Source organism: Zosterops lateralis, assembly GCF_965231275.1.
Source record: "Zosterops lateralis genome assembly, chromosome: 11".
Classification (NCBI taxonomy): Eukaryota; Metazoa; Chordata; class Aves; order Passeriformes; family Zosteropidae; genus Zosterops; species Zosterops lateralis.
The window spans coordinates 2,376,076-2,401,790 of NC_139771.1; the positions used below are offsets into that span (position 1 = coordinate 2,376,076).

General features: G+C 46.2%; 2 protein-coding genes across 2 annotated transcripts; one reads left to right on the plus strand and one right to left on the minus strand.

Moving 5' to 3' along the window:
• Window positions 1–246: 246 nt before the first annotated feature.
• WDR82 (WD repeat domain 82) lies at window positions 247–17,856 on the plus strand. The gene is made up of 9 exons (XM_083869768.1): window positions 247–422; window positions 5,270–5,367; window positions 8,177–8,243; window positions 8,431–8,530; window positions 10,530–10,646; window positions 11,393–11,548; window positions 11,671–11,740; window positions 13,536–13,678; window positions 13,847–17,856. Exons 1-9 carry the CDS (start codon window positions 262–264, stop codon window positions 13,874–13,876), a joined length of 942 nt encoding a protein of 313 aa, XP_083725894.1. The 5' UTR covers window positions 247–261; the 3' UTR covers window positions 13,877–17,856.
• Window positions 17,857–19,205: 1,349 nt separating this feature from the next.
• On the minus strand, window positions 19,206–25,706 carry PPM1M (protein phosphatase, Mg2+/Mn2+ dependent 1M; the record flags this gene model as incomplete). Its single annotated transcript, XM_083869767.1, has 10 exons — window positions 19,206–19,472; window positions 19,750–19,898; window positions 20,101–20,208; window positions 21,073–21,136; window positions 21,548–21,666; window positions 21,991–22,075; window positions 23,010–23,122; window positions 23,586–23,840; window positions 24,461–24,584; window positions 25,492–25,706. 10 exons carry the CDS (start codon window positions 25,704–25,706, stop codon window positions 19,328–19,330), a joined length of 1,377 nt encoding a protein of 458 aa, XP_083725893.1. The 3' UTR covers window positions 19,206–19,327.
• Window positions 25,707–25,715: the final 9 nt, after the last annotated feature.

Below are 25,715 nucleotides of genomic sequence, written 5' to 3' on the forward strand. Positions count from 1 at the left end.
GCACGCCCCCTCCCCGCTCCCCCCGTTCCCAGGGTGCCCCGCGCGGCGCCGCCGGAGCTGCAAGATGGCGGACACAATGAGGGGGAGCCGCCTCTCCGCGGCCTGACCGCGCCGAGCCCGCCGCGCCCGCCGCCCCGGCCGGCCCCTCACTGCCCCTCGCCGCCCCGCCCCGCTCCATCCCGCCGTTCCCGCCACCGCCCGGAGCCCCGCCTGGCTGCCCTCAGCGCCGCCGCCCTCGCTCGGCGCGGCCCGGCGGGCGGGATGAAGCTGACGGACAACGTGCTGCGGAGCTTCCGCGTGGCCAAGGTCTTCCGCGAGAATTCCGACAAGATCAACTGCTTCGACTTCAGTCCCAACGGCGAGACTGTCATTTCCAGCAGCGACGATGACTCCATCGTTCTCTATGACTGTCAGGAGGGCAAGTGAGTGGCGGGGCTGGAGGCTGCGGCCTTCGGGGTCCGGGGCAGTGTCTGGGGCAGGCGGGTGTGAGGGACCTCTGGGGACAAGCCGTGCCCACGGATCCGGCCCGTGAGCTTTAACTTGAGCTTCTCCTGTTGTTTTTTAGCATAGACTTGTGAGTAGAATCCCAGCGGATGGGATGGCAGCAACGTGGGTTTGCCCGCTCTGCGAGTGTTCTTGTTACCTTGATAGGCGGGAGACTGGTGGTAATTTCCTAAGTGTGAGCGAAAGTTCACTTCTCTGAGAGCTAAACAGTGGCTAAGCCTAAAGGGTTCGGTCTGGTCACATTTCCAGGTCTCGGGATTGCTGCAGGTGGGGAACTGACTTCTCGAGCTTCTCTGGGCTCCACTCTCTCTAATTAATGGAGAAGTGGTTGTCGTGAGCAACGTGCAGATGTGCCCTTTAAACGCCTCATTTGACTGTAACTTCTTGGCTAAACGCTTCAAGCCAAAAGGTGCAGATGGTGTGGCGTGTGTCGTTGTAACTTCTAAAAACCTGACGGTGTTTTCCTTAAAACCCAGTTCCTGAGCGGTGTCTTGGATCCGTCAGTCAAACGTGGTCCTCTGTTCTACGTAATTTTCTCTAGTTGTGTCCTTATCTGTAAAGCACAGCTAAAATACTTTAGTGAATTGCCTGTGTCTTCAATCGTTGCCTTAGTTTAGATATAGTCGGTGAAGGTGTTAATTGACTTGTGTTACCTAAGGGTAATGAGTTGAGGTGTGTTTCTGTTTCTCATTTAACTGCCCGGTTTTACATTTCTTCTACCATTGATCGCACGGTGCTCATCTTGTTTTTTTGGATAAACTCTCAGGAATTTTCAGAGCACTTGAGATCTGGTGCTCCCGTTCAGAAGATGGAAACCTGCACCAAGGGTGTTTGTCGTCTATGAGAGCTGGAACAATTTGAGCCAAATGGTGTCATTATGACATTAAAATCTCTCTCCATACATGTCTGTGTTTGTCTGCTTTAAATTCCTTCAAGTTTTAAGTTTTACATCTGCTCGTTGGTATAGAGATGTAGTTCTGAAGTTTTGGGGTTTTTTTTGTGAAGTCAGGGCTGGGAAGGATGGCATCCCCACAGAACATGGAAGGAAAACAAGTGTGTGTGTTGTAGGACGGGGAATAGAAGGGACAGGGTAATGTGGGAATGAAAAATAAATGGCTTGGGAGCATCAGAATGGGGATTTATCAGTGTTGTATATATTTTCAAGTAAACCAGGTATTCCTAACCTTCCTGCTTTTCCAAGCAGGCTGAGACCTTGTACTTGCTGGGAGGAAAGATTGCCTCCTGCATATCCTCTTAATTCTGTGGCACACCTATTGTATATTACTTTAGACTTCTGTGTAGTTTGATTGCTTCACACATTAAAGTTGTTGGTGTTCCCCATCTGCTAGAATGAACTCTGACGTGAAAATATTTAATTTTTGTTCATGTAAGAACAGGTAACTCTATTCATATGGAGTGTGCCATGGATTGTATCCCAGATCTTAATTATGTACAGTGAGAGCAGGGCTGAGTGATGCTAATGCAGATGGTATTGATTACTCTTCCCCTTTCAAACTTGTAAAGAATAGTTTGGTGGGTTGGGAGGCATTTGGCCCTTTCATTCCAATCTCCATCTAATCCTGGAGTGCTTTATGCAGTCAGAGGGTTTGCTTTAATTAAGTTAAATGTAGGTCAGTGGTCCTCAACTGCAGGTCTGCAGGGCAATGAGAGTAATTTCAAGGTAACTTCTGTGTCAGGATTCAGTTCTCTAGTGGTTATAAATTTTTTAAATTATTTGAAAGCTTCTCATGCGCTATCAACTGGCTTAAAAGTGTAGCTGTGATTTTTAGGGGTAGCTAGGAATGCAGGACACACTTGTTCTTTAACCTGGGAAGTTTTGCTTTGAATTACTTTGTCACTGGAGATTAACATGAAGATGATACTTCACGTCTGCAGGTAGTCATTGTTGTGGCAGTTTCAGGCTTGTAGTTGGTTTATTTTTGCTAATAAATCACAATTTCAAGAGCCTGGAACTCTCACCTGCTTGGATATAATGGCCAGGAGGAAATTAAATGCTCTGCCTAGTGGTGTTCAATGTAGGATACCCTACTTCATCAAATGGCCTGAAAATTAATGCCTTTCCCTGTGTAAAAGTGGGAAAATTTGGTGTGTGTCCTCTGTTAATGAGCAATTCTGCTGGTAGAGTTAAAATGCAACTGTTTGATTGTACTTCAGGAGTATCCTCACCTAGTCTGCTTTGTTTTCCACACCAAAATGAGTTGTACAGCTCTATGAGAGTGTGTCCAGCCCCATCTTGGTGATCTTCAACTTCTGACAGTGTCAGGACAGTTGAAACAGTGCTGTGTAGCGAAGGGCTGACAGGACAAGATTATCTGCTTGTCATATTGTTCTGGGCTTAGGCAACTGACATCAGCATCCAATAATTTTGGTTCCCATATTCCACTTCTATTTCAAAGTGTGAAAACAACTAAATTATTGTTAAATTTTTAACCCATGCTGCAGCACCAAATCCCTCCACAGTGGGCTGGCTCAGAAGCATAACTAAGAGGAGTCTGTTTGGACTTAAGGAAGGATTGTGAAAACTTGTGGAACAGTTGTGTATTGGGATGTACAAAAATCCCTGGGGCTGGGAACAGCCTGGCTGCACATTGGTGACCCTGCTGTGATAGAATGGTGCTCTAGCAAAGGTTTTGCTTGTGTTTTAGTGTATATCAATTGTGTGTTACTGATACAAATAAAGTGATGGATCTGGACTCCTGCTTAGTTGTGGTGTTTGCTGGGCACATCCATGTCCTTGGTTGTGGATGATGTTTAACCCTCGGCAGCAGTGATTCAATCCAGGGCATGGATGATATTACAAACCTTGCCTGTGTTTTGTTTCATCTTTGTAGCAGATTTGACTGAGGTCTTATATTTTTCTTTGTCAATATTTCTTTGTTTCTAGGTGGGCTGGATAGATTTACCTTGACCTTGGAATTTAGTGATTGTGATTTGTTGTTAAAAAGTACTTATTTTCTTGTTTGTGTTTAATATAGTTGAGTGGCAACTTAACTTAGAGGTCTTATGTGCAGTGACACAAACAGCTTCTGTTTGTATTGGTTTACATGAAAACTTCACCTTTTGTAGAACACAGAACTCTTTTTCGTTCTTTTTGATAAATGCACTTCTGTCTGTCCGTTATCTTTAGTGTCTCCGTCTATATTAATTTAGTCTAAATAGATCTTCTAAGGTTTAAACTTGTAACAGAAAAGAAAAAACCAAACTAGGAGAAAATAACATATATATAGTATGTATTTTGAGATTGGGTTTTTTTACTTGGTTTGTTGTTGGGTTTTATTCCCACCAGATTGGTCAACACAAAGCTGAGATAGCTTCAGAAAGCAGTGTGGGGAAGTATATCAGCCATAATGTTAGTGTGTCAGAATTTAAATTAGGTGTGTTTTTTTCAGTGTTAGGCATGTTTGGATCTGAAGAACAGTTTTTAAAACTGCTGGAGGAACTGGGGAAGAATGAGTTGCGATTTGGTTTGTGATACAGGTGGTGTGTGGCTTTTCACTGCACTTGCTGTATTGGCTTTCACTTCATGGGAATTTATCCCCAGCAGGGTTGTTTGAAGTCAAAGCCCTATGGCTTCTGCTGCTTGAGAATTGATATTTAAAAATGAATGTCTGGGTTTTTTTCTGATATGAAAAGTCTCTGACTTGTGCTCTTGTTTGGGTGTGTCAGGTTGAAGCTAATGAAGAAAGGAAAAAGTGCAGCATAATAAGAATATCTTGTCTGAGGGTGTAGTCTGACAAACTTTTCTCTTGGCAGCAGTTTTGGTTTCGACTGCTCCTGCTGTTTGTTTCCGTTCCCATGCTGTTGTCTTTGGTTGTGTGGGCAAAATATTTTGTGGGCCTGTGTAATAACCAGAGTTATGAATTTCTGGATTAAAAATAACTCCCAGAGGAGATGGTATTTCTGGTGCTGATCAGTGCCCTTGCTGGTTCACTGCCCAGCTCTGAAACCTTCATGCTCCCTCAGTTGGGGATAGAAGGGGAAGGAGGGGGGTGGAGACCTTGCACTGCTCGAACAGGCACCACTGCTGTGAAATACCCTTGGTTAGCCAGCTGCTTCTAAGCTTATTCTGCAGTTTAAATTTCTAGTACTGCAGTGCCTTACCTGCTTACCAGACCCCAAAAACCCAGTTCTGTAGGCTGTGTTCACTCTCATTAGAGTGTTTCATTCTGTCATAAAATGTTAAATATGAGTTTCCTGCCTTACAATTGGATACAAGCACAATTCTGCCGTGGTTTGGAAAAGTCTTTGTGTTACTATGCCTGTTACAGATGATTGGTGTATAGATGTGTTTGGGTTCACACCCCATGAACGAGACACCCTGTTCTAGGTTTCGAAGTAACAGAGAACAAAGACAAATTATACTCAATGTAAAATAAGCAGCAGATGAATGGGAAATTTGAATGGGCAAGGGCACAGTAAGGCAGTGCTGCTTGCAGTGCTCATTATGTGAGCTCCTCCTTTTCTTTTTGCAGTAGACATCATAGGAAAAGGAATTTTTGGAGGAAACACGTGCATTTTGCTGGTGTTAGAGAGAACTCCTCAAAGCCTGGGGATAGTCCTGGAGAAACAACAAGATCCTTGTTTGAAAATCAAATACAAAAGCTTTTCTTTCTTTGTATAAAAACATCTGACTTCTTGAAACAATGATGTAATGCCTCAATGGGAACAGGCCTTGTTGATAGGAGTTTTGTTTTGAGATTTTTGTTGCAGGGAGTGCAAAATTATTTCTGCTTCCCCCTGACAGACCAAAGAGGACCCTGTACAGTAAGAAGTATGGAGTGGACCTCATCAGATACACACATGCTGCCAACACTGTCGTGTACAGCTCCAATAAAATAGATGGTAAGTGTTCCACTGGAGTGGAGCATATTAATCTCCTTATACTACGTGTCTGGATAATTAGATAAAGATTTGGGAAAAAGGTATAACAACTCTTCAGTGTTGAGAACTCTGTCAGAGGCAGGAATTAATGTCCAACACTAGTGCACAGCTTGGTGCTAATCCCTTGAGCCCCTTTACATGTTTCGTTCGTTGCTGCAATAACCGAGGGGTTAAACATTGTTAGGGAGATAAAACCTGGGTTCTTCATTGTGCTCTTCAGTTGGTGTTGGTGTCAGTGCCGTCATTGGCCTCTGCACCTTCATTTCTTACTTGTGAGTCAGGTGGGCCAAATGCCGTAGCTCTGTCTGGTACACACAGCCCAGCTCTAGGGGAAGGGAGGGCAGGAGCTTCAGGTAACTCAGCAGATCACCAGCCAAGTCTGGAGGAGGGCACAGAGCTCAGCCTTGGTTTTGTTTGTTGTAGTCAATCTCTAAGAATTTTGCAATGACCAAGTCTCTTAGCACAACGCTTTACAAATGGATTTTAACATTGTACTTGTAGACTCATGATTCCCGTAGTAGAGGTTTTGGTTAGGTTTTTCCTTTGCAGAGATGAAAATAGTAGAGATGCTGGTGCCTTGTGATGTGTGCTGGGCTACTGGAGGAATTGCAAAGGCTGTCAATTTAGAGAAGTTGGAAGTTAAGAGTTAGGAAGACAGGTTAAACTAGAACAAGCTGGGCCTGAAACTAGAGGAACAAGGAAGTCTTCACCAGAATTGGATTTAATGGTGTAAAAGGATTAAAAGTGTTACAGGAAGCATGTGCCTTTTTAGTCTGTTTCAGAGCCTACTTATTTTTTTAATGATGTTATTACTGTATGTCACATTTTTTATTTGGCTGTTATTTAACTTACAATAACTAATAATAACATTCTAATGAAGCATTTTAATGCCATTTTGAATACTGAGTTTTTGTTTATAAGCACTGATAAGACTTAAGTCTTCCTGCCTCAGGGTAGAATTATGGTGAGCACTTAATTAGAAGAAATGTGAGAATGTTTGTTACTGTTACAGATTGTAACCTTAATAAAATAACAACGTGTTCTTTAGGGGTCCAGGTATTCTGTAGTTCCTAATGCATGTGGTCATGGGCAAGGTGCATTGTATTAACCTGTTTTGCAGGTATTGGGAGGGAAAATTACCTCAGGAACATGCTGTAGGAATGCTGGTGCTTGTTTCCAAGCATTTTTTTTTTTCTGTTGAATTCCTACCAATCTACTTGTGAAGATTTCCTCAAGACCTCTGGAGTTACTTCCTGTTGCCTGATTCCAGGCTGAGGTAGTAGTTTGTACAGTTTGAGGGTCTATGATACCACCCGGTACAGGAGATAACTGTACAGGCCACTGCCTTGCCTGGGACAGTGCACTGCCAGCAGTGGGGATCAGAAAGGAGCACAATTCCCCAGTGCTCTTTAGCAAAGGAGGATGGAATTCTGCATGGATACTTCGGAGATCAGGTAATGACAGTTCTTGCAGGAAAAACTAGAGATGAGCCTTAATTGCAAGTCTGAAGCATGTTGGTTCTACCCATTATGGGATGTGACACTGGTGTTAGGGATTTATATTTTGGATGATCATCTCAGGTCACTTAGAGCTTTCAGACCTGTCTGTCACCAGTACCACTTTTCCAGCTTGTTCAATCAGCTTCAGTTTACTTGTCAAATACTGGAGGGTGCTTTAGACCTCTGATCTCAGCTTGATGAGCAACCTCAGGCAAAATGAGAACTTGATAATTTCTTCACAGATAGAAACTTTTGCTGAATGAGCCTTTCCAAACATTCTGAACACAGTAGGCTCTCTGACTGTCAAAATGCCCAGTACATGTTGCATCCTCTTGGCACATGTTCTTCTGAGTCAAAAGTAAAAAATGTCCCTGACCCTCAGCAGGACCTGTTGTTCTAGCAGTACAGAGTCTGCACATAAAGATTAAAAAGTGGCTTCTGTCTTTTAATAATTGTTTCTTCTTAGAAGGATTTATTTTAATTTTGGGGAGGAAGTCTCTAAAGCATCTTCCAGAATTGTGGGCTGCTCTTGGTGTGTTCACCTATATTCAGGATGAAATTGGCACTTGAGAAATGTTGTGCTGCTGCTCTCATCTATTCAATTTATGCCTAAGCTTGCTTGAAGTGCACTGAGCTTTAGATTACTCTGTCCTCTTCTTAGAGCTTAGCTGCTGTAAGTGCAGAGAAAGTGTGAAGCTGTCGATTGTCAGATTAAACAAAAAGAAGAGGGATTTTTTAGTTTTTAATGGTCTTGTCCTGGCCTTGAGTTTTATCTTTAGCTGAGTGCCAGAATTTTTACATTTCCTATGTGTACTGCTTAGTTGGAGATTTATTTGCTGAATGTCTATGTAGGAAAAAGAGCAAAATGTGTGCTGCAAAAGGTTACGAAGTGGTAGCATCAACTCTGTAAATTTGATGCTCTCCATTTTGTGAGAGTGATGGAATAAAACCTGCTGCTACTTAAATTTTAGCACCTTTGAAATTACCTTACATAAATCACATGACAGTTGTTTTTAAAATGTGACATAGCTTCAGACCAGGGGAAGTATCTTTTCCTGTTGCCTAATTTTCACTTCTGCTTAAGAACTGAGTTGGTTGATAAGTCTGTTTTTAACTTGATTCTCTTTCAAAATCTTACTGCAAATTAAATGATCCAACTTAAGCACTGTGGCGAGATGACTGTTTCTCTGGGGAGCAAGTTACTATGTGATCACTTTCAGATAACCTTGGGCTGGTGGTGTAGTAAAGCGTGTGGTTTGTTTATGTTTCAGACACAATCCGATACCTCTCCCTGCATGACAACAAATACATTCGGTATTTCCCAGGGCACACAAAAAGGTGAGATGTGGCTTGGGGACAAGACAGGAGAAATTGAAATAAGAATGGTATTGAGCTTGAGTTCCATTACACTTGTTTCATGGTGCTTTTTGCTTTGTTCAATTCTGCGTTTGCACACAACTGTTGGGGTGGGTGTTGCTCCATTCACTTGGTTTGCCTCTGATGCATGTGTGTTTCTGTATTGCAGAGTGGTTGCTCTTTCAATGTCTCCAGTGGATGATACTTTTATTTCTGGATCTCTGGATAAAACAATTCGACTTTGGGATCTCCGCTCTCCAAATTGCCAGGTAGGTTGTAAAATTCATGTGCATAATGTGTTGAATTTTCAGTTGGAAGGATAAAAAATGGATGTGTGTTTGTAACAAACTAAAAATACTGCCAGAAGTGTGTGCTGCTGATTTAGTGTTGACATATTCCTGAAGGAGCCTGGGTCAGGAATCTCTGTGCAGTGTGTGTGTCACATTGTGTAACACCACTTGCTTTCACCTGTGTCTCTGCTGGAGAGGCACTGGGGAAGGCAAGAAATAACACCCACAGCTGATGAAACAAGAGAAGGACTGGGTGTCATCAGCTTGTTCATCAGGCTGCTACCTTGTGCAGAGGGTGTTCTCTCAGAGCTGGCATCCTTCTTGTGTTGCGGATTCATCTTATCTGAGTGTAGTGTGTGTCTAAAATTGGCGCCTTGATGCAATGAAATTTCATGAAGAAACTGGTGATCTAAAGTAACACAGCAGCTATATGGTCTGCCAGCTCCTTGCATCACCTCTCTTGTTCATCAGAACTGTTTGTGAGCAGATTTGACTTGATAACAACACAGAACCCTATTTGGTTTTGTTTACTTATTTTGCTGGAATAGTTTACTTTTTTTTAATGGAAGCAGGCTTGTAAGGGCTGAGAAAAATACAAAACTGGCAGCAGTGGCAGGAATGAAAGATTGGAAGTAGAATCTCCACCTTTAGTGGTCCTGAATTGTTTTGTCCTGGTATCTGGATACACAGTGTTGTGCTCTCATATTTCCCCATCTCTCTGGGACCATTTTGTTAATGAGACAGGGCTCTTTGCTTATTCCAGATGATGGAAATGTAAATGAAAGAGAAAGAAAAAGTTACATTTTTTACAAAATGTTTTTATCATTCTTCAAACCAAGCTTTTTCTGGCAGTTCTGAATTCTGCTTTTTTTGGGGAGAATGCCTGTAGCTGCAGTGTGTATGTTTCCCTTGGGATGAATCTCCATCTCCAAGTTGCTGCAGATAAGATGGGGTTGTAAGTGAAGTAGCAATTCTATGATTTATGCTAATGCCTGAACTTGTAAGATTGGTAAAACTAGGATTTGTAACTGGAAGCTGCATCTAGCCAAGTGTGGGAAACAGGTTGAGGAAGCGTGACTTGTAATTTTCAGTTGGTCCGTGAGGTGGCAGCCACTCTGCCTGGAAATACTCTCAGGAAACCAGAGCTGGCCACTCACCAGGGCCCTGAGCATTGGCTGAGCTCATTGCCTTTCCTTCAGAGACCGCAGGGCAAACTCACCTGCGAGGGAAAGAAGTAGTAAAATCTCTAGACTTATCTAGAGAGGAATGCAGAAAGAAAAATGCAGAAACTTGTTAAATATGTTATGGATTTAATCAAAGATATGTCCTTGTGTACGTGCATACATTTAATAAAAACGTTTGACTAACATGCACAGACTCCTAGTCAGGATACAGAAAATTACATATTTTGTTGGCTTTTACCAAATTTTCTCAAGTGTTTTCTACTATGTGACTTAAGAAAAATGTAGTATTAAAAATAAGCACTTGTAGTTACCTATCAATTTTAATATGTAAGGTCTGGTGGCTTCCAGCAGGTATGAGGTTTAATTAAACAAGCATGTAAAGCTTAGCAGTGATATTCCCTTGCTTTCAAAGTACTTTTTTTTCCCTCTTGTGCAGCCGTAAGTGGTAGAGCATTGCTGTTAATCCCAGCAGCAGTGTTTTGTGGTGCTGCCTGATATGGTTATTAACACAGCCATATGAGCTTCCCTTCTCTGGGGACTTTTGGAGTGCATGACACTTTGAATGAGGTTTTGTTTTATTTTAGTGTAAACTTTGTCATTGAAGCAAATTGGAAGCTCTGTATGATGACATGAAGTTGAGAAAGCTGACTTCTAAACCTTTGTAAAACCTCAGTATTTACAATTGAAATGAATTCGTTCCACCCCTAGTGCACTGTCCTGCTCACAGTGGACTCAAAGGGTGGTGGTAGAAATAAGAGGATTAGTCTTGGAAAAATGATTCTTTCTATTTCTAGGGTTTAATGCATCTCCAGGGGAAGCCAGTGTGTTCGTTTGACCCAGAAGGGTTGATTTTTGCTGCTGGAGTCAATTCTGAAATGGTGAAGCTTTATGATCTCCGTTCTTTTGACAAGGTGAGGTACCCTAACTTCCCTTCTTACAGCTTTTACCTTGCAAGAAGTAATCTAAACTCAGTGCTCCAGTTATGTTGTGTACTCAGCTTAGTGTCTGGGATGCCTCCTTGGCATCTCAGTAAGCACATATCTCATGGACAGAAAGAGATACAAATCCTGAGGTTCACTCTTACCCAGTGTTAAAGTGCTAACTCTTGAACCTGATCTAAACTCCAGTTCAGGCTCTTTGTTTTTGCAGTTTTGGCCTTTCTTTCCTTGCTGCTTTTTCTGGAAGAACACTGGCAAAGTTGAGCCAGGACTGTCAGAAAGGATGGAAATTTCAAAGGAAACTGTACTGATGTGGGCAGCTGAACTGAATAAGCACTGAACACAGTTAGGTGCATGGTTTTCAAAACTCAGATGGTGATTGCACTGCCTCAAACTCTTTCTCTTAACTTCATATAGCAATTTTGTTTGAAAACTTATTCCTACCTTAATTTAATTTGTGCTGCTGATTGTGGTAGAGTATGAAGCTGTTGGATTGAAACAGCCTATTGCACTCTTTTTTTTTGTTTTGGAAACTGGATTCATATGTTGAAACTTACACATGCAGTGACATGTTTGCCTTGGTACTGTCATTTGGTATCTTAGGGCTAAGGATTTTAGTTTTAAAAAATCTGAAATGTTTTCCTGCACTAAGATTAAAAACAGATTCTTGTTAACAGCAATGCACAGTCCTCCTCATATTTCCCATTTGCTGTCTGTAGGGGCCATTTGCTACATTTAAGATGCAATATGACAGAACATGTGAGTGGACAGGCCTGAAGTTCAGCAATGATGGGAAACTCATCCTCATCTCGACCAACGGCGGCTTCATTCGGCTGATCGATGCCTTCAAAGGAGCTGTCCTGCACACGTTTGGGGTGAGTGCTGCCTCAGGTTCTTGCTGCAAAACTTGGTGTTGGTTTGGGGAGCAGGTGCCCTTTGGTTGTGAGATTGCTGTGGACACACTCTGTACTACATATTCTCCTGTTTTGTGCCATAGGGTTATAACAATAGTAAGGCTGTCACGCTGGAGGCATCATTCACACCAGACTCTCAGTTCATCATGATAGGTAAGATAATTCTTGGCAAGAATTTCAGTGCTCTGAAATTAGGTGTGTTATGTAGGACTAAAGCTGTGTCTGTTGGGAAACAGAATGTATTTAAATAATACAATGCAGCTATAATCTTTCTTTGCACTGACAGTGTTCTGTTTTGTTAGATTGCTCAGTGTTCTCTAGAGTAAAAAACAAAAAAGCCTGCAAGAAGTCTTTTCTTATATATAAGTGCTGTTCCAAAATAGATAAGAAACCAGGAAACTATTGTAGTGTGGGAAGACCAATCACACAGTTTAGTGGTCCTCTCCCTGTGGCTAGGATGCCCTCATGTTCTGCCTCACAGCATTTTGTGGCTGTGTTGTGGCCATCCCCTGCTTCTTGATGACCAAAGCACATATTTGTGCTTGAGTGAGTGGTCTCTTAGCTTGGTGCATTTGTACACCTCCAGGGGTGTTCTGCACTTGTGACATTCTGGGGCAGCTGCAGTTTGTTCATCTGGCTCTTGTAAATCCCCATGTCTGTGGAACAAGCTCTTAACCCTTGATAGAAGCTGTAGTCATCAGCCTTGTGGCTCCCAGTGTATGATTCCCCTGGCCCGCTGCAAGCCCTCTGGACTCCTGAGGGAAGCAGGTGGCAAAAATCAGCTTGAACCTCCTTTCCAGCCTGGTGCTGCACCTTGGGCACCAAAGCAAAATGAGTAGTCACTTCAGTCACCTGCTCCCCAACGAGACCTTTGGACACAAGTCTGTGTGGTGCTGCCCCGTCTTAGAACTTTATTTTTTGTTCTTATTTTTGTGGCTCATATATCAAATATGTTTAACTTTGTGGTAATTTGATATCCAGATCCTCATTTTTCCTGTATGAGTGATGGTCTTGGCAAAATTTTTCTTTTGTTCTGGCTGAGAACTTCCTGATTGCAGAGAAGAGGGGTGGGGTTTTTGTTTAGTTTGTCTCTGGAGAGCACTTTATTGCACATATTTACCTTCCTGTTGTGCTCATCCAAATTGAAACAGTAGTAGAAGTTCCAAACCACTTATTCTTGTTCAGTTTTTACGTATGGTTAAGTTCCAACTTGGCCTTCTTAGTTGTTTTTTTGTTTTGGGTTTTTTTTTTTCCTGAAAGGCTACAGGCATAAATACAGAAACAGAAAAAAAGTGCTTTGCATTTTTATCGGGAATCCTATTTAAAGTGAGTCTAAAGCAGAACTGAATTATAAAAATATAAAGTTCTCAGCCTCAGAGTTTGAAAAACGTCATTTTAAAGTGAAATTTTTCCCCCATTATAGTAATGTGCAGAGTAGATATCTCTAGGGGAGCTTCTGGTATTTGGCTTAGTGCATTGATATCTGGTTACTTTCCATGGTAAAAGCTTTGATTTGATTCTGTGCCCAGTGAGTGAGACATTTACCTGTGTCTGAACTGAGAACTTGTGTGAACAATGACTCTTTCCCCAGCACTTGGGCTCTGCACATTGGTGCAGGTTGGCCAGGGTCTCTCCTCCACAGCTGGAGGTGTCAGCTCTCCTTTCCTACTGGGTGACAGTAGTGAACGTCTTTGCCTGAATAGTGTTGCCCTGTTGTGTAGTTGACTCTCTGCAGTGCAAAGGTGCAAGCCTGCTATTTGGATACAGGTGCTTTAACTCTATGATGTTTTGTGTGTGCCCTTGTGACACTTGGAGAACTCTAAAGGTTGTGTTATGAAGTTGAGTAGTTGCCTGTTCCTAAAGTTGTGACAGAAAAAAATGTTCTTCCTTTCCTCCGCTGACCTCTCCAGTGCATCTTGCGTATCTTGTTTTCCACTCCTGCCTTCAGGTTCGGAGGATGGGAAGATCCATGTTTGGAATGGAGAAAGTGGGATGAAAGTGGCTGTCCTAGATGGAAAACACACAGGTCCTATAACCTGTCTGCAATTCAATCCAAAATTCATGACTTTCGCTAGTGCATGCTCCAATATGGTAAGGAATTGGACTTTAAGTTCCTCTGAGCTCCATGAGATGCTGACCCTTCCAGAGATTAATCTGAGAAGGCTCATGTGTGCTTGCAGAAGGTGGCAGCTCCTACAAGGTGCTGTAGGAGAGATTTGTGTTCTGCTATAAAAAGGTGTTTTCTTTCCTCCTCTGTAGGCTTTCTGGTTGCCAACTATCGACGATTAATTCCTACACTGCGGCTGCTGTCGGATGGCTCCCGTACTGCTGACAGCAGCACGTCATTGCAAGCACAGTTTTGGAATTGCCTACATCTCCTAGACTGTGTTCCTGTTCCTGCATATTTTCCATGTCTTACCTTTATCTACAGCATTCCGTTGTGAGGACTGCTCCTCTTGGCCTCCTGGCACGCTCAAGAAGCAGCATGCTACAAGTTCTTACTTCCAGTCCATGCCCAGCAGGCTTTAGCCCAAGATGGAACTGACACAGTGTTATTTCTTAGAGCTGTGAAGTCTGTTTTATCTACAAAATGTTTGTGGCATTTTTTAAAGCTGTAATTATGTGTTTTCCTGCTGTAAATGCACAAGGCTATTGATGTTCCAACGTGGAACGTGCAGTTCCTTTCCATAAGTGCATGTTTTTAACGTCTGGGATCTCTGGTTTCACTGCAGTCCACAGATGCAAATACTTCTGTGCCAAATGTGAACACTGACAGTTTTCAACGGCAGATGCTGGATTCTCTTGCAGTGGAACATGCACCAGAAGTGTGGGTTAGCTGTGAATGTACCTCATTACATCTTGTCATCCTTTTTTTTTTGGGAATTTAGTGTGCAACTGCACAGGTTTCACCCACTGTCAGAGGTTGCCAAAGCCTCCCTGCTGTTTGCTGTGTCAACATCCTGGAGGCACAGACAGCACTGCTGAGGTCCGGCCAGTGTCCCGAGCAATAAAGGAGTCTGTCAGCAGGAAGACGGAGAAACCACACTGAGACTGAAAGCACAGTCTGCCTGTGTACCTTCCTTAAGTACCATCTTGGTTGATCTTACTTGTAAATATTGTGGGGTGGGTGGGCAGTGGGAATGGGCCATATTTTTTTACTTTTAGATAAAAAAGAATATGATATGGGCCAGTAATGTGAGGTGTCTAGGCTGTTTACTTTCACCGATGCAGTTTTCCGCCCCCTGGTCTGTAAATAAGCTCCACGAAATTCATCCCACACCAGGCTTAGACCGGTATCCCTTTGTTGGTAAAACTGACATGTGGGTAGTCCATCACACAGTTTGGCACCGGTCTGCACATTTCCAGTGATAGCTCCAAAAGAGCAATGCATTCTTTGTCAGACACTGTGTTCAGAAATTAATTTTAAAAATCTTAGGCATGACTGTGCTGACTCTGCTTTGCTGTGGCCCTGCTCCAAGGAATGCCCCTGCACAGAGATGGGGAAAGACATGCTCTCCTGCTTCAGGGGCTTGTAGCACAGAAAAGCTGGCAGGCTGCTCTTCTAGCCCAGTTCCAGTTTCTTTTTCCTGAAATACTGCTTCAATGGGATGCATCCACCAGCAAGCTGGGACAGGCCTGGTGAAAATGTAGTGTTCACTGTATTCTTGCCTTTCCAAAACACTTGGGTTTGTGCTGGGTCATAGCTTGGGAAGTGTGTTCTTTCCCTTGCCCAGTCACATGTGCTTCCCTGCTCATAAGTACAAAAAGCTGGCAAGGTGACAAGACAAGTAATGGGCATGTTCTCACTGCTCTCCAGTGCCACTCCATACTGGCAAACCGTGCTGGAGTGTTTTCCTTAGGTCAGTTGTCCTGATGTTCCCCTGTTACAGCAAAGTTTATCTCAGCTGTATACAGTTCACATCATGACTCCCTGGAAAAGTAAATGCATTGTAGAACAGCTGTTTCTGTTTTGCTTTTTCTTGCCTTTTTTTTCCCCCCCCTCCAGTCTTTGTCCATGGAGAGGTGCTGTGCTAAGAGCTGGGGATGGGCACTGAGCATTTCTGTGCTGCTGGGTTTGGTTTGGGTCGCAGCTTTTGCCTGTGGCAGTGCAGGAGCACGGCTCACACAGGGCAGGCTCACACTGTGGGCTTCCATCTATGCTATGGTTGTGGCTCTGCTACTGCTGCTGATGCCACACCATCTGTGCTGTGGTTGTGGCTCTGCTACTGCTGCTGATGCCACACCATCTGTGCTGTGGTTGTGGCTCTGCTGCTGCTGCCACATGGGGCACTTCTAACCACAAGTCTACGATGTGAGTTTGCCATCCTCCAGCAGGGTGATAGATGCTTTCCCTCTGCCACATAGGCCTGCTGCCAGGGATGCAGATGAGAGGTTCATGCCACCCCTCTTCCTGTGCTGACCCACCATTGCCTATAAATAAAACTGCCCCGTGCAAAGGGAGGTGGTTTTCTCAGGCCTCAGCCACTTTAACTCAGCAGTGTTGCATTTCAGGCTGCTTGGTGCTATTTTACCCTTGTTGGTATTTGCAGTGCTTTGTAAAATACAGATATTTGGGGTTTGTAGTTTTAACAGTCAAACAAGTTTTTTGTTTTAACAGTCAAACTTCAGCGTCCAGTAGTAAATTATCTTTGAGGTTTTTCAAGTCTTTTGCCTGAGGAAGTGCACAGATAGCCTCTGGCCATATTCCTTGTTACCTTTCATAGGGAAAGCATTTGGAAGTCTTTTATTCTATAAAAGCTCTTTGTTAATGTGGTTTTGAGCACTTGTCTAGAGGTCGTTGTTCAGCTCTCTTCTGCTTGCAGTGTTGTAAAACATGGTATGTTGTGGCATGGACTGCTGAAGGAAAAGGGAACCGGAGGAGTGAGTGGTTTAGGAGGATACACACACAAGCACAGCAGTGGCTTTCTGGAGTGAAGAGGGATGTTCAGGCTCATGCACAACAGCACTAGTTCTCCGTTCAGGGTGGCAGCTGAGCACCTTCCTGGGCCCCACTGCCACCCACACAGGCAGAGACATCTCTGTTGATGTAGCATGGAGTGCTTTCCATCTGGCTTTAAAAGAGAGGAATGTGCCAAGTATTGTCAGGGAGCTTGAGGATTGTTTGTTTCAGCCAGTTGGACAGGAAAGGTGAATAAAGCTTTTAGCTTTCAGCTTCTGCATGCTTCTCTAAGAGTCTCAGGGATGCAATTCCTGTATTTAGGGCTGCCAGCTAATGAGAAACAGATCTGATGAAAAACAGCTTTCCCAGGTCTGACAGAGTGGCCAGGCAGTAAACAGCATTCCCCCTCCAAATCTGACATGTAAATCCCTTCATGTTCTTTGGGGTGAAATAAAGACTTTTCAAAACAAGGGGGAAATGAGACTCAAGAGCCCACCTCTAAGTAAGCAGTGTGGTGGCTGAGCACATCTGCCTGTGTCGTAGGAAATTTCAGGTGTAATTTTCCAAGTCAGTCTTGAAAGATTTTTATTACTTTATTGAAGCTTCCAGGTCCTGGATTCATGCCCCAATCCCTTTGGAGGGTGCAGGAGCAATTGAGTGACAAATTCAGAAGCAGCAGGGCATCTTTTCCAATGCCTCTTGGCTGCATTAGCACTTTAAGAGACTTCACCTTGGTTTTGGGTCAGGGGCAGGAACCTGGTGAACCTTTCAGAAACTGGTCTCTGTGGTCGTGAGCTGCTATAGGGAGTTGGACTCCTTGGTGGTATTTGCCAGTGAGTGTAAATACGTAAAGTCAAATTATGCTTTGTCACGAAATACTACATATGTGGAGAATTCAATGTTGTGGCTGTGACCAATAAATATTTTGTAGAGAGACCACTTGAGTGCTGTAAATTCTGCATTTGTCCAGTGTGATACAACTTGCTGGTTTCTTAGAGGGGCAATGTTAAACTCAACCATTTTTTTAAAATCTCCCTTTGTTTTGGAGCATCAGAAATTTTGTAGTGGTTCTTTCAAGTTACCCCTCCACAAATTGCCCATTTAAGAGGTTGTTTTTTTTTTTTCTTTTTTTTTTTTTTTTTTTTTTTTTGCCTATGAATGTATCAGGATAGGGAGGCCTTGTGACAGCCACTTATGGAGCTATGGTGCCCTAGGTAAAGAGGTGTTCACAGCAGCCTGTGGTCTGGATGGAAGAGCTGAGCTCTTTCTCAGCAAGAAGGTGAGAAAATAACTTACTGGATTTGAGTAACAGGAATCTTGGATCATTACAATTAATGTGTATAAATGTGTTACAACTACTGAAGGGAGGACAGCAGCCAGTATCATTACCATGGGTGAATCCTCATATGCATTGTTTTCAAGTCAAAGAGGATGGAGGGAAAATGAAGCTGGAGAGAGATGTGTTTTATTCTGTCCTTGCTTATACCACAAGCAGATAGCTGAGAAGGCTACCCCATTCCTGGGGGGAATTTCCTCCCACTGCAAGAAATAATCTGTTAACACCAAACCCTTGCAGCAATTCTGATAAGAGGATGCTTCTGGTGACAAAGACGCTGCCCCATGATTTTCTGAGGCTGTTTTCCTGCAGCCCAGGTCTGTGTAAAATCCTCAGCAGGAATAACCCCAGTAAGATGCATGGGAAAAAAACAAAAGTACTTTTATTTGGACTTTCATCCTGGTGGAACTTAAACACGCACTGGGGTTTGGCTGCTTCTCTAGGGAATCCTGGAACCTGTGTAATGAATAATGAAAATCAAAGTGGGGACTCGGGGAGCTGGGACGCTTGTCCAGACCTGAATTTGCCTGGCTAATAAACAGGTTGAGCAGCAGATCCTGAGAACTTAAGACAACTCTGGCCTGTCTGCTGCAGTGTGTTTCTGCTGGAATAAGTGCTTGAGATTCCGCACTGCAGACAAATTGCAAAAACCGGTTTTATTTTACTTTGAGCTCTTCTACTGAATCAGCTGATACACTGAAACACCTTGGTTCTCACCAGTACTGCTGCTACAAAACCTGCTTTGCTGTCAGAAATTACCGAATAGAGAAAGTGTCAGCAAATGTGGATTAAGATTTGTTAGAAATCTGTACACTATGTTAGTAATACACTTCAGTGTTCTTAAATAAGAGTAAGGCACATATCTTTTGCACAGGAGGCTTCTGTACACCACGGTGAAGCTTCACATGGCTACAGTCCCCTTGGTTTGAGGTGGTGCTGCCTACAAATGGCAACTGTCTCAAGAGGTCTGGGCTACTGCTCCAGCATTCCCATGCCACAGGCACGGTTGTGCCCAATGCTGTCTTGGCAGCAGCTCCCAGGTTTTCAGCATATCTCACGTTACAGCAAATGGATACGAGAGATGCTTTAGCTTATGCATCCAGTTCAGCTTAGTTCAAGTCTGATTAAAAGCCAGCTCTTCAGACTGGCTGGATCTCAACTGATTCTTATTGTTCAATATTAAAAAGGGAGAGGGATCAGCAGAAATATGGATTTGAGTGTACCGCAAAGAAGTGTCCTTTGGCTTGTGTGGCCCCTTTTGCAGTTTCTCCTTGGTCCAGCAGTGAGAAAGGGGAGTGATTTGTTGCCCACTGTGCTTCTCTTGCATGTTATTAAGGAGCTTATCTTGTTCATCCTGTGCCAAGTGCTGGCTGTGTGTTTCAAGTTCCACTGCAAATTGGTTTTGCTGGAAGAGAGCGTACATGTGTGCAGCAAAAATCCCTCAGTTCCCAGGCTGATGCTGAATGGCACCACAGTAAGAGAACACAGTGTGTCATCCTGACAGTCAGTCCTCTTCCCTGTTGTGTAGTGGGATGACAAATACAGAGATGTCATCGTAGGACGCCTCGTGGCTGTCATCCAGCATCCACTGGTGGCCTCTCTTTTTTCCCCTTGCTCTGCATACCAAGCACTTGGCCAGTTCTGAAAACCTGTGGGTAGAAAAATGCAAGGCTTGGGCTAATATAGCAATTATTCCCATTAAGTACAACGTTGAGATGTGGTCTTATATTGTCAAATTTAACAAGTTTTTTTAAGACATCAGCTTTATAATTGTTACTTTAGGATGGGGACAGATTAGCAGGCAGTTTCCAAAGTCACAGGAAAGAGTGGTCATGCCAGAGCTGACCTGGAAGCAGTGGGATCTCAGCTTGCTTTAGGTCTAACCAGGTTCTTTGGAAGGGAAAACAAAGGTGAAGCTGGTATTACCTTTGAGGATCTGTCCTGTTTTCTGCAAGGAAGCTCCTGACCACATGGGCCACCTCATCGTTGCACAGAACATCCCAAAGGCCATCAGTTGCCATGATGAGGACATCATCTTCCTTAACGTCATGCAGAGCAAAGTCAAATACATTCACCTGGAAAGCAGAGGAGTAAATCTGTGACAATTCCTGCAACGTAACAGAGGGGTCAGGGAGATGAGACTCCCCCTGAGAGATGACACACTGGGAACGAGGTGCTTGGAGAAATGCTAAAACCTGCCAAGTCTGTAAAAGGTGCATCCTACAGAGGAGCAGCTTGTTTAATTCCACCCTAAAACTCCCATGTGCTGTGGCTGACCTTAGGAATGCAGGAGAGGAAGGGTTTGACTTCTATGTTGGTGTCGATGACCTTGAGCTGATGATCCCCCAGGCCTCGAGAGACAGCCAGAGTCCCCAGCAGGCGAGCCTGGCCCCAAACAAAGCAAGACAGGATTGAAACGTCAGGGTGTGGTGTCTTTAAAGGCTGATGTGTGGCTTGTACTGACTGATCTTTGTGTTGCTTTAGGACCTTTCTCCAAGCATCATCCAGAACAGCCTCTGGAGACTTTGGAGATGGAGAAGTGATCAGAAGCAATGGCCTCATGGGAGTGTGGAAACAGCCTGACTGTGAATGGCTCCATGTGGCCCATGGTGTGCTCTGGGTAATGTTACAGACTTCAGGAAGCCCATGGTGCCATCTGCTCTTAGTCTGAGTCAGCAAGAAAGACAGTTGAATTGTTTTGGTGTCTGTTTGTCCTGGCAAAGGAGGTTTTGCACTGACTTGGTAAACAGGGTGGCAGGTGGGTTGTAGTGCTGGGGGAGGTGATGGGACTTTCTGCTCAACCCCAGCAGGCAGATGCTGGATGGCTGCAGTCACTGCTTCTCTCAACCTCCTCCTTCCCTCTCCAGGCTCATTTCTCAGCCTTTCCTCAAGGACAGTTTGTGGGAGAGGCACTAAAGCTAAAGGGGACAGTCCCAAGTGGGAGCTGATGAAGTTCTCATCTGAATCGAATTCTTGTGTGCAAGGGGAGATGAGAAAAGGGCAGGCTCCCTCAGGGCTGCTGTCTGCTCCAGAGCTGTACTCTGGAGGAGGGTGCTCCAGAGAGCTCTGGGCTACACCACCCAGGCAGCAAAGGAAGCTGCTGTATCTAGGCTGTGGGACTGTGCTGTGCTGGAGAACACCAGAGCTCCAGGCGTGCTATAGTGCCCCAGACTACCATGAGTGATAGGGACACTGAGAACCCCCAGAAGACTTGCCTGTGCCTTCCCAGTGTGTAAAGCATTAAGCTACCTGCTTCCCATGACCATGGACAAGAGGATACTTGAGGTCAGCTTTCTCCACCGTCTTGTATCCCCTGGAAAAGAGAACTCACTGTTGATTCGGGATTTGTCTGACTTGATAGTACAACCCAGCCAGAGCATTCTGACTCTGACTGAACCCTTGTGGTGTCCCTATGCACAGGCAGCTCACTGAGGATGGGGCAAGGTGATCCTCACTCCTGTTCCTCCCCAACTTGTGCCTGCACCAGGCTGGGACTCCCTGCACCAGCCCCACTACCATGGACACCAGGACTATCCTGACTGTTTTCTAACCACCCTGTCAGGGCCCTGGTCCTTTGGAGGGAGCTGCTCACAGCATCCTTCCCTATCATCATGCTGCTGCTCTCACTAGCAGGATGTGCTCCTTCTCCCTTCACTTCCCCGTTGGTGTGAGCAGGTAAAGCTGCCCTGTGCTGCAGCCTTGCCCTCAGGCAGACGGGACTCACCAGCCCTCCATGAAGTAATCCCGGTACAGGACTTTCTGGCCCACATCATCTCCCTTCAACCTCCGTGGAAATTCAAAGCGGGTGAATTCACCATCCAGGAGCTTGGGGAAAAGGAAAGCCTGGAGGAGGGAAAGGAGGGGTGAACATGGACAGGTTCTGCTCCAGTGGAGTAGGGCACCAGAGCTGCTTCTGCCTCAAGACTGGTACTCACAGCAGCAGAATGGAGATGAGAACTGGGACAGCGTGTTCCAATGAGGACATGAGCATCTCCCATGCTAAAGACTGTTGGCTGAATTTCTACCTCAGCCCTCTCTGGCTAGTGCCAGCTGAGTGGCCACTCAGTGGCCTTCAAGGAAAGCTGCAGGTCCTCTTGCTGCAGGCCCTCTCTGGCCTAGTGGGATGCTTGCAGCGGGACTGTGTGATGTGTGGAAGGAGTCACTCACCAAGTGCTGGATTCGCTGCCTCTCTGACTCGGGGGTGAACTCGCTGCTCATGGGCACAATGTTGTCCTTCAGGACAAGAATTGCCCTACAAGGGGGAAGAGGCAAAGCTCAGCTGTGCCAGACAATAGCTGTGCACCCAAAACTGTTAAAAAATGCCACTGTATGTCAAATAACTTCGTTCCAATTGTATTGTTGCACCAGAGAACTGTATTTGCCTGGTTTGACAGTGGTCGAGCCCACTGTCAGAGGAATGTGGAGGCCACAGCCTAGTCAGGGAAATCACCCTTCACCTGCCAAGCTGAGTGTACTGCTGTATTACCACCCCTATGCTGTGTCTGGGGAGCTTTAGTCCCTTGAAATCCCCAAACTGTTCCAAAAGGCATGAGAGCACCTTTCTTCCAACAGGTCCTGTGCCAGGTGGGAGGGGGATGGCTGGGCTGCACATTTACTGTAGAATTAAATCACAGTTGTGGTTTAACCTGGCAGCTGAACACCACACAGCCACTCACTCACTACCCCCCACCCAGTGGGGCAGATAAGTGGGAAAAAGGAAAGTAAGATCTGTGGGTTAAGAGAAAGTTTATTAGGACAGGAATGGAGGGAAAATCATAATGAGAAAAGAATTAGAATATAGAAAATGACTGATGCACAGTGCAGTTGCTCACCACCTGCTGACTGATGCCCAGCCACTTCCCCAGCAGGCTACCTTTCCCCTCAGTTCACACACTGAGCATGGTGCCATGTGGTGTGGGACATGCCTTGGGTCACTTGGGGTCAGCTGTCCTAGCTGTGTCCCCTCCCAGCTTCTTGTACCCCCAAACCTCCTTGCTGGTGGGGTGAGAAGCTGAAAAGTCCCTGACTGTTGCTGGGCAGTGCTTGCACAACTTAAACATCAGTGGGTTTTCAACAGTGTTCTCTAGAACTCTGTCCCAGCTGAAACCAGGACAGTAAGATGCTGAAAACCTTGCTTAACTCTCAGCTCTCATCCTCAGCAACTTCCCCTGTTTATTATGACTCACCTGCTGTCCCCAGCATTGGCCACATACAGCTTTCCCTGGAAATAAAGGGCAGCCAGAGCAGTGCAACCTCCTGTCTGGTTCGTAGCTTCCATCTCCTGACCAATGACTTCATCCTGTTGGTTTCAAGTTTGGAGACTGGCGTGACCTGGCTGCTGCTTTCTACACTGTCTCATCCCTCCCAGCAGAAATCCAGAACCAAAACTGACTGTGGATGGACCACAGGAAACCAGCAAAGTAACAGACGATGTTGCTTCTGTACAACCTACACAGCTGCTGCTCCTGGACTATGGATGCTTTAGGAGGATGATGGGGAGAGCTCAGACTTGTATGTGCTGTATAAGTGTGACAACAGCCACCCTCCTACCTTACAGAATTGTACAGAGCTACTGTAGCTTTGCTCTGGGTCAGCACTGCCAGCAAACAACTCTGAGGCAGGCCTTGGGGTCTGACCCAGCATGATCTCACCACATTTACAGGTTTGGCCAAATGTCCCAGCCTACTCAGCGAGCAGCAGAACTGCAGACCCTGCCCTTCCAGGGCTCAGGGAGGGACAGACTGTGGGCACAGGGTACTCACACATTCCTGGAAGGCATTCTCCAGGGCTCCCACCACCAAGTCTGCTGCGTGGATGTGCTTCTCCTCCACGAACTGGGGGTCACTGTCACAAATGCAGTGTCCACTGAGGTGCATGGGGGGCTGGGCCTCAGTGATGCCTCCCACAATCTCCTCCAGCTTCTGCTTGATGCAGTAGTGCAGATAGTTGGAGGCGATGATGGCGGCGTCCGGGCCACCATGGCCGTCAAAGAGCGCCCAGTAGTGACCGGTCAGAAACTGCCGTGAGGAAGAGGGACAAGACAGGGGCTGAGGAGGTTGTACAGATGGCAGGCTCACAGCCAGGATGTCACTGTGTGTTTTGACTGACTTTTCCACCCCAGCTACTCTCCCCTGCCACTGGTAAATCTGTGCAGCAAGAACTCAAGTGATGTCCATGTGCTGCTCTGCCAGACCCATCATCTGAGCTCTGAGCACCTGGATTTGCACCACACACCTTCATGTGCTGTGTTAGAGGAGATGGGGCCATTTCACAAGAAGTGAGGCAGAGTCTGGTGAGAGCATCCCGTGTGCCCAGCTCTCACACTGCTGCCCAAGGGATAGCAAGACACACTGGCCCTTGAAAGCACAGGGAGGACAGGAAAGGTGAGGGCACCAAGGGCTCAGATGACCTCAAATGCTGCAAGTCATGGGCCATGGAAGTAGAAATGGCATTTAGAGACAGAGCTACATATTTGCCAGCCATGGGGTACACAGGTCCCCATAACACATCCACAGAAGGGTTTCAGCATGTGGGCATGCAGGACTGATGGAGCAATCCCATGTTTCCTGAACCTGTGCCCTTGGGTGGAAGCAAAAGGCTGGCAGCAGGGTGAGCACGGCCTGCCTCGGGGCAATACCTGCGTGGAGCACAGGATCAGCCATTCCTCATCCTCCTCCAGGCCTGGCTCTCTCCTCCGGACAGAGATCTGACAGCAGGCTGCCTGGTCCTCATTGAACTCTGACTTCTCAGCATTGATAACCCTGCAAATACGCCAGGTAAGGTGTGGGGACACACTGCACATCTCCTGCTCCCAGCCAGCTGTGCTGGCTGCTCTGCAACCCCTGCACCTTGCCCCTCCTTTCCAGCCCCATCCTCCCTGCTCCCTTTTCAGACTCAAGGATCTCTCTGCTGATGACTGAAATAGAAAGTCACTTATGTGCAGGAGGGAAAAGCCCAGCTGGGGACAAAGACCTGCACCCTGGCCTCAGGCAAGTCAGCAGCCGCAGGTATACGGTGGCATTTCCTTGTTGACACAGCGCATTGCAGAACCACCACCCTTGCATTTCCTTCCAGCCTTGGTAATGCTTGTCCCTGAATGGGTGTGTGCTCTCCTTGCCTTTCACCCTGCGCCATCCCAACACCACAATGGCCAGGACGTGGGGACAGCTCCTGGCTAGAGTTCTGCCTGATCCATCCCCTCTGCCATTTAAAGCAGCAAACCAAGAGATTTCTAAAAACACGCTCTTCCCCTTACTTTTTTTTTTAAAAGACAGTTTGTTAAGAGCGGTGCTGCCCTCGGGGCTGCCCCGTCCACTTGTCAGAGCCCTGGTGCCGCCCCCGGCAGGGACGGAGAGGCGCTGGAGGATTCACTGCCACTTCAAACCTGCTCTGGAGCAGAAAGCCGCTCTCTCCTCGCCCGCGGATGGTGCAGGAAGGCGAGCTCAGGCCAGGGGCGGCTGCAGCCGAGGGGCGCAGCAAGGGCAGGTGGGGTGCGACCACCCCGGCCCCCCTCCAGGAGTCCCCTAAATCCCGCCCGCACCCTCCACATCCCCTAAACCTGCGCTATTCCCCGGTATCGGCCCCCGGGAGCTCCCCTAACCCCGCCCGGCCCCGCGGGGGCTCTCCCGGAGCCCGTTCCGGAGCGGCCCCGCTGCCGGCCCCACTCACTCGGCGTATCCCGCGCCCCAGGGCAGCGGCCGCTCGGGCCCGGCTCCCCGCACGGCCCGCCCGCCCCGCGGGGCCTCCTCCTCGCCGCCGGGCAGGAACTTGGGCCGGCGGTAGCGCAGGGCGGGGGGCGGCGGGCCCGGCCCCGCTGCCGGGGCTCCTCGGGGCCGCTCCGCGGGGCCGCCCCGGCGCCACCGCCGCAGCCACTCGCCCGACATGGCGGGGCA

Excerpts from the sequence above, each read along its gene's own strand:
- WDR82 (XM_083869768.1), top strand. The coding sequence starts at position 262 with ATGAAGCTGACGGACAACGTGCTGCGGAGCTTCCGCGTGGCCAAGGTC. Across the intron at positions 8,244-8,430 it reads TTCCCAGGGCACACAAAAAG|AGTGGTTGCTCTTTCAATGT; the intron begins GTGAGATGTGGC and ends TCTGTATTGCAG. Across the intron at positions 8,531-10,529 it reads TCCGCTCTCCAAATTGCCAG|GGTTTAATGCATCTCCAGGG; the intron begins GTAGGTTGTAAA and ends TTCTATTTCTAG.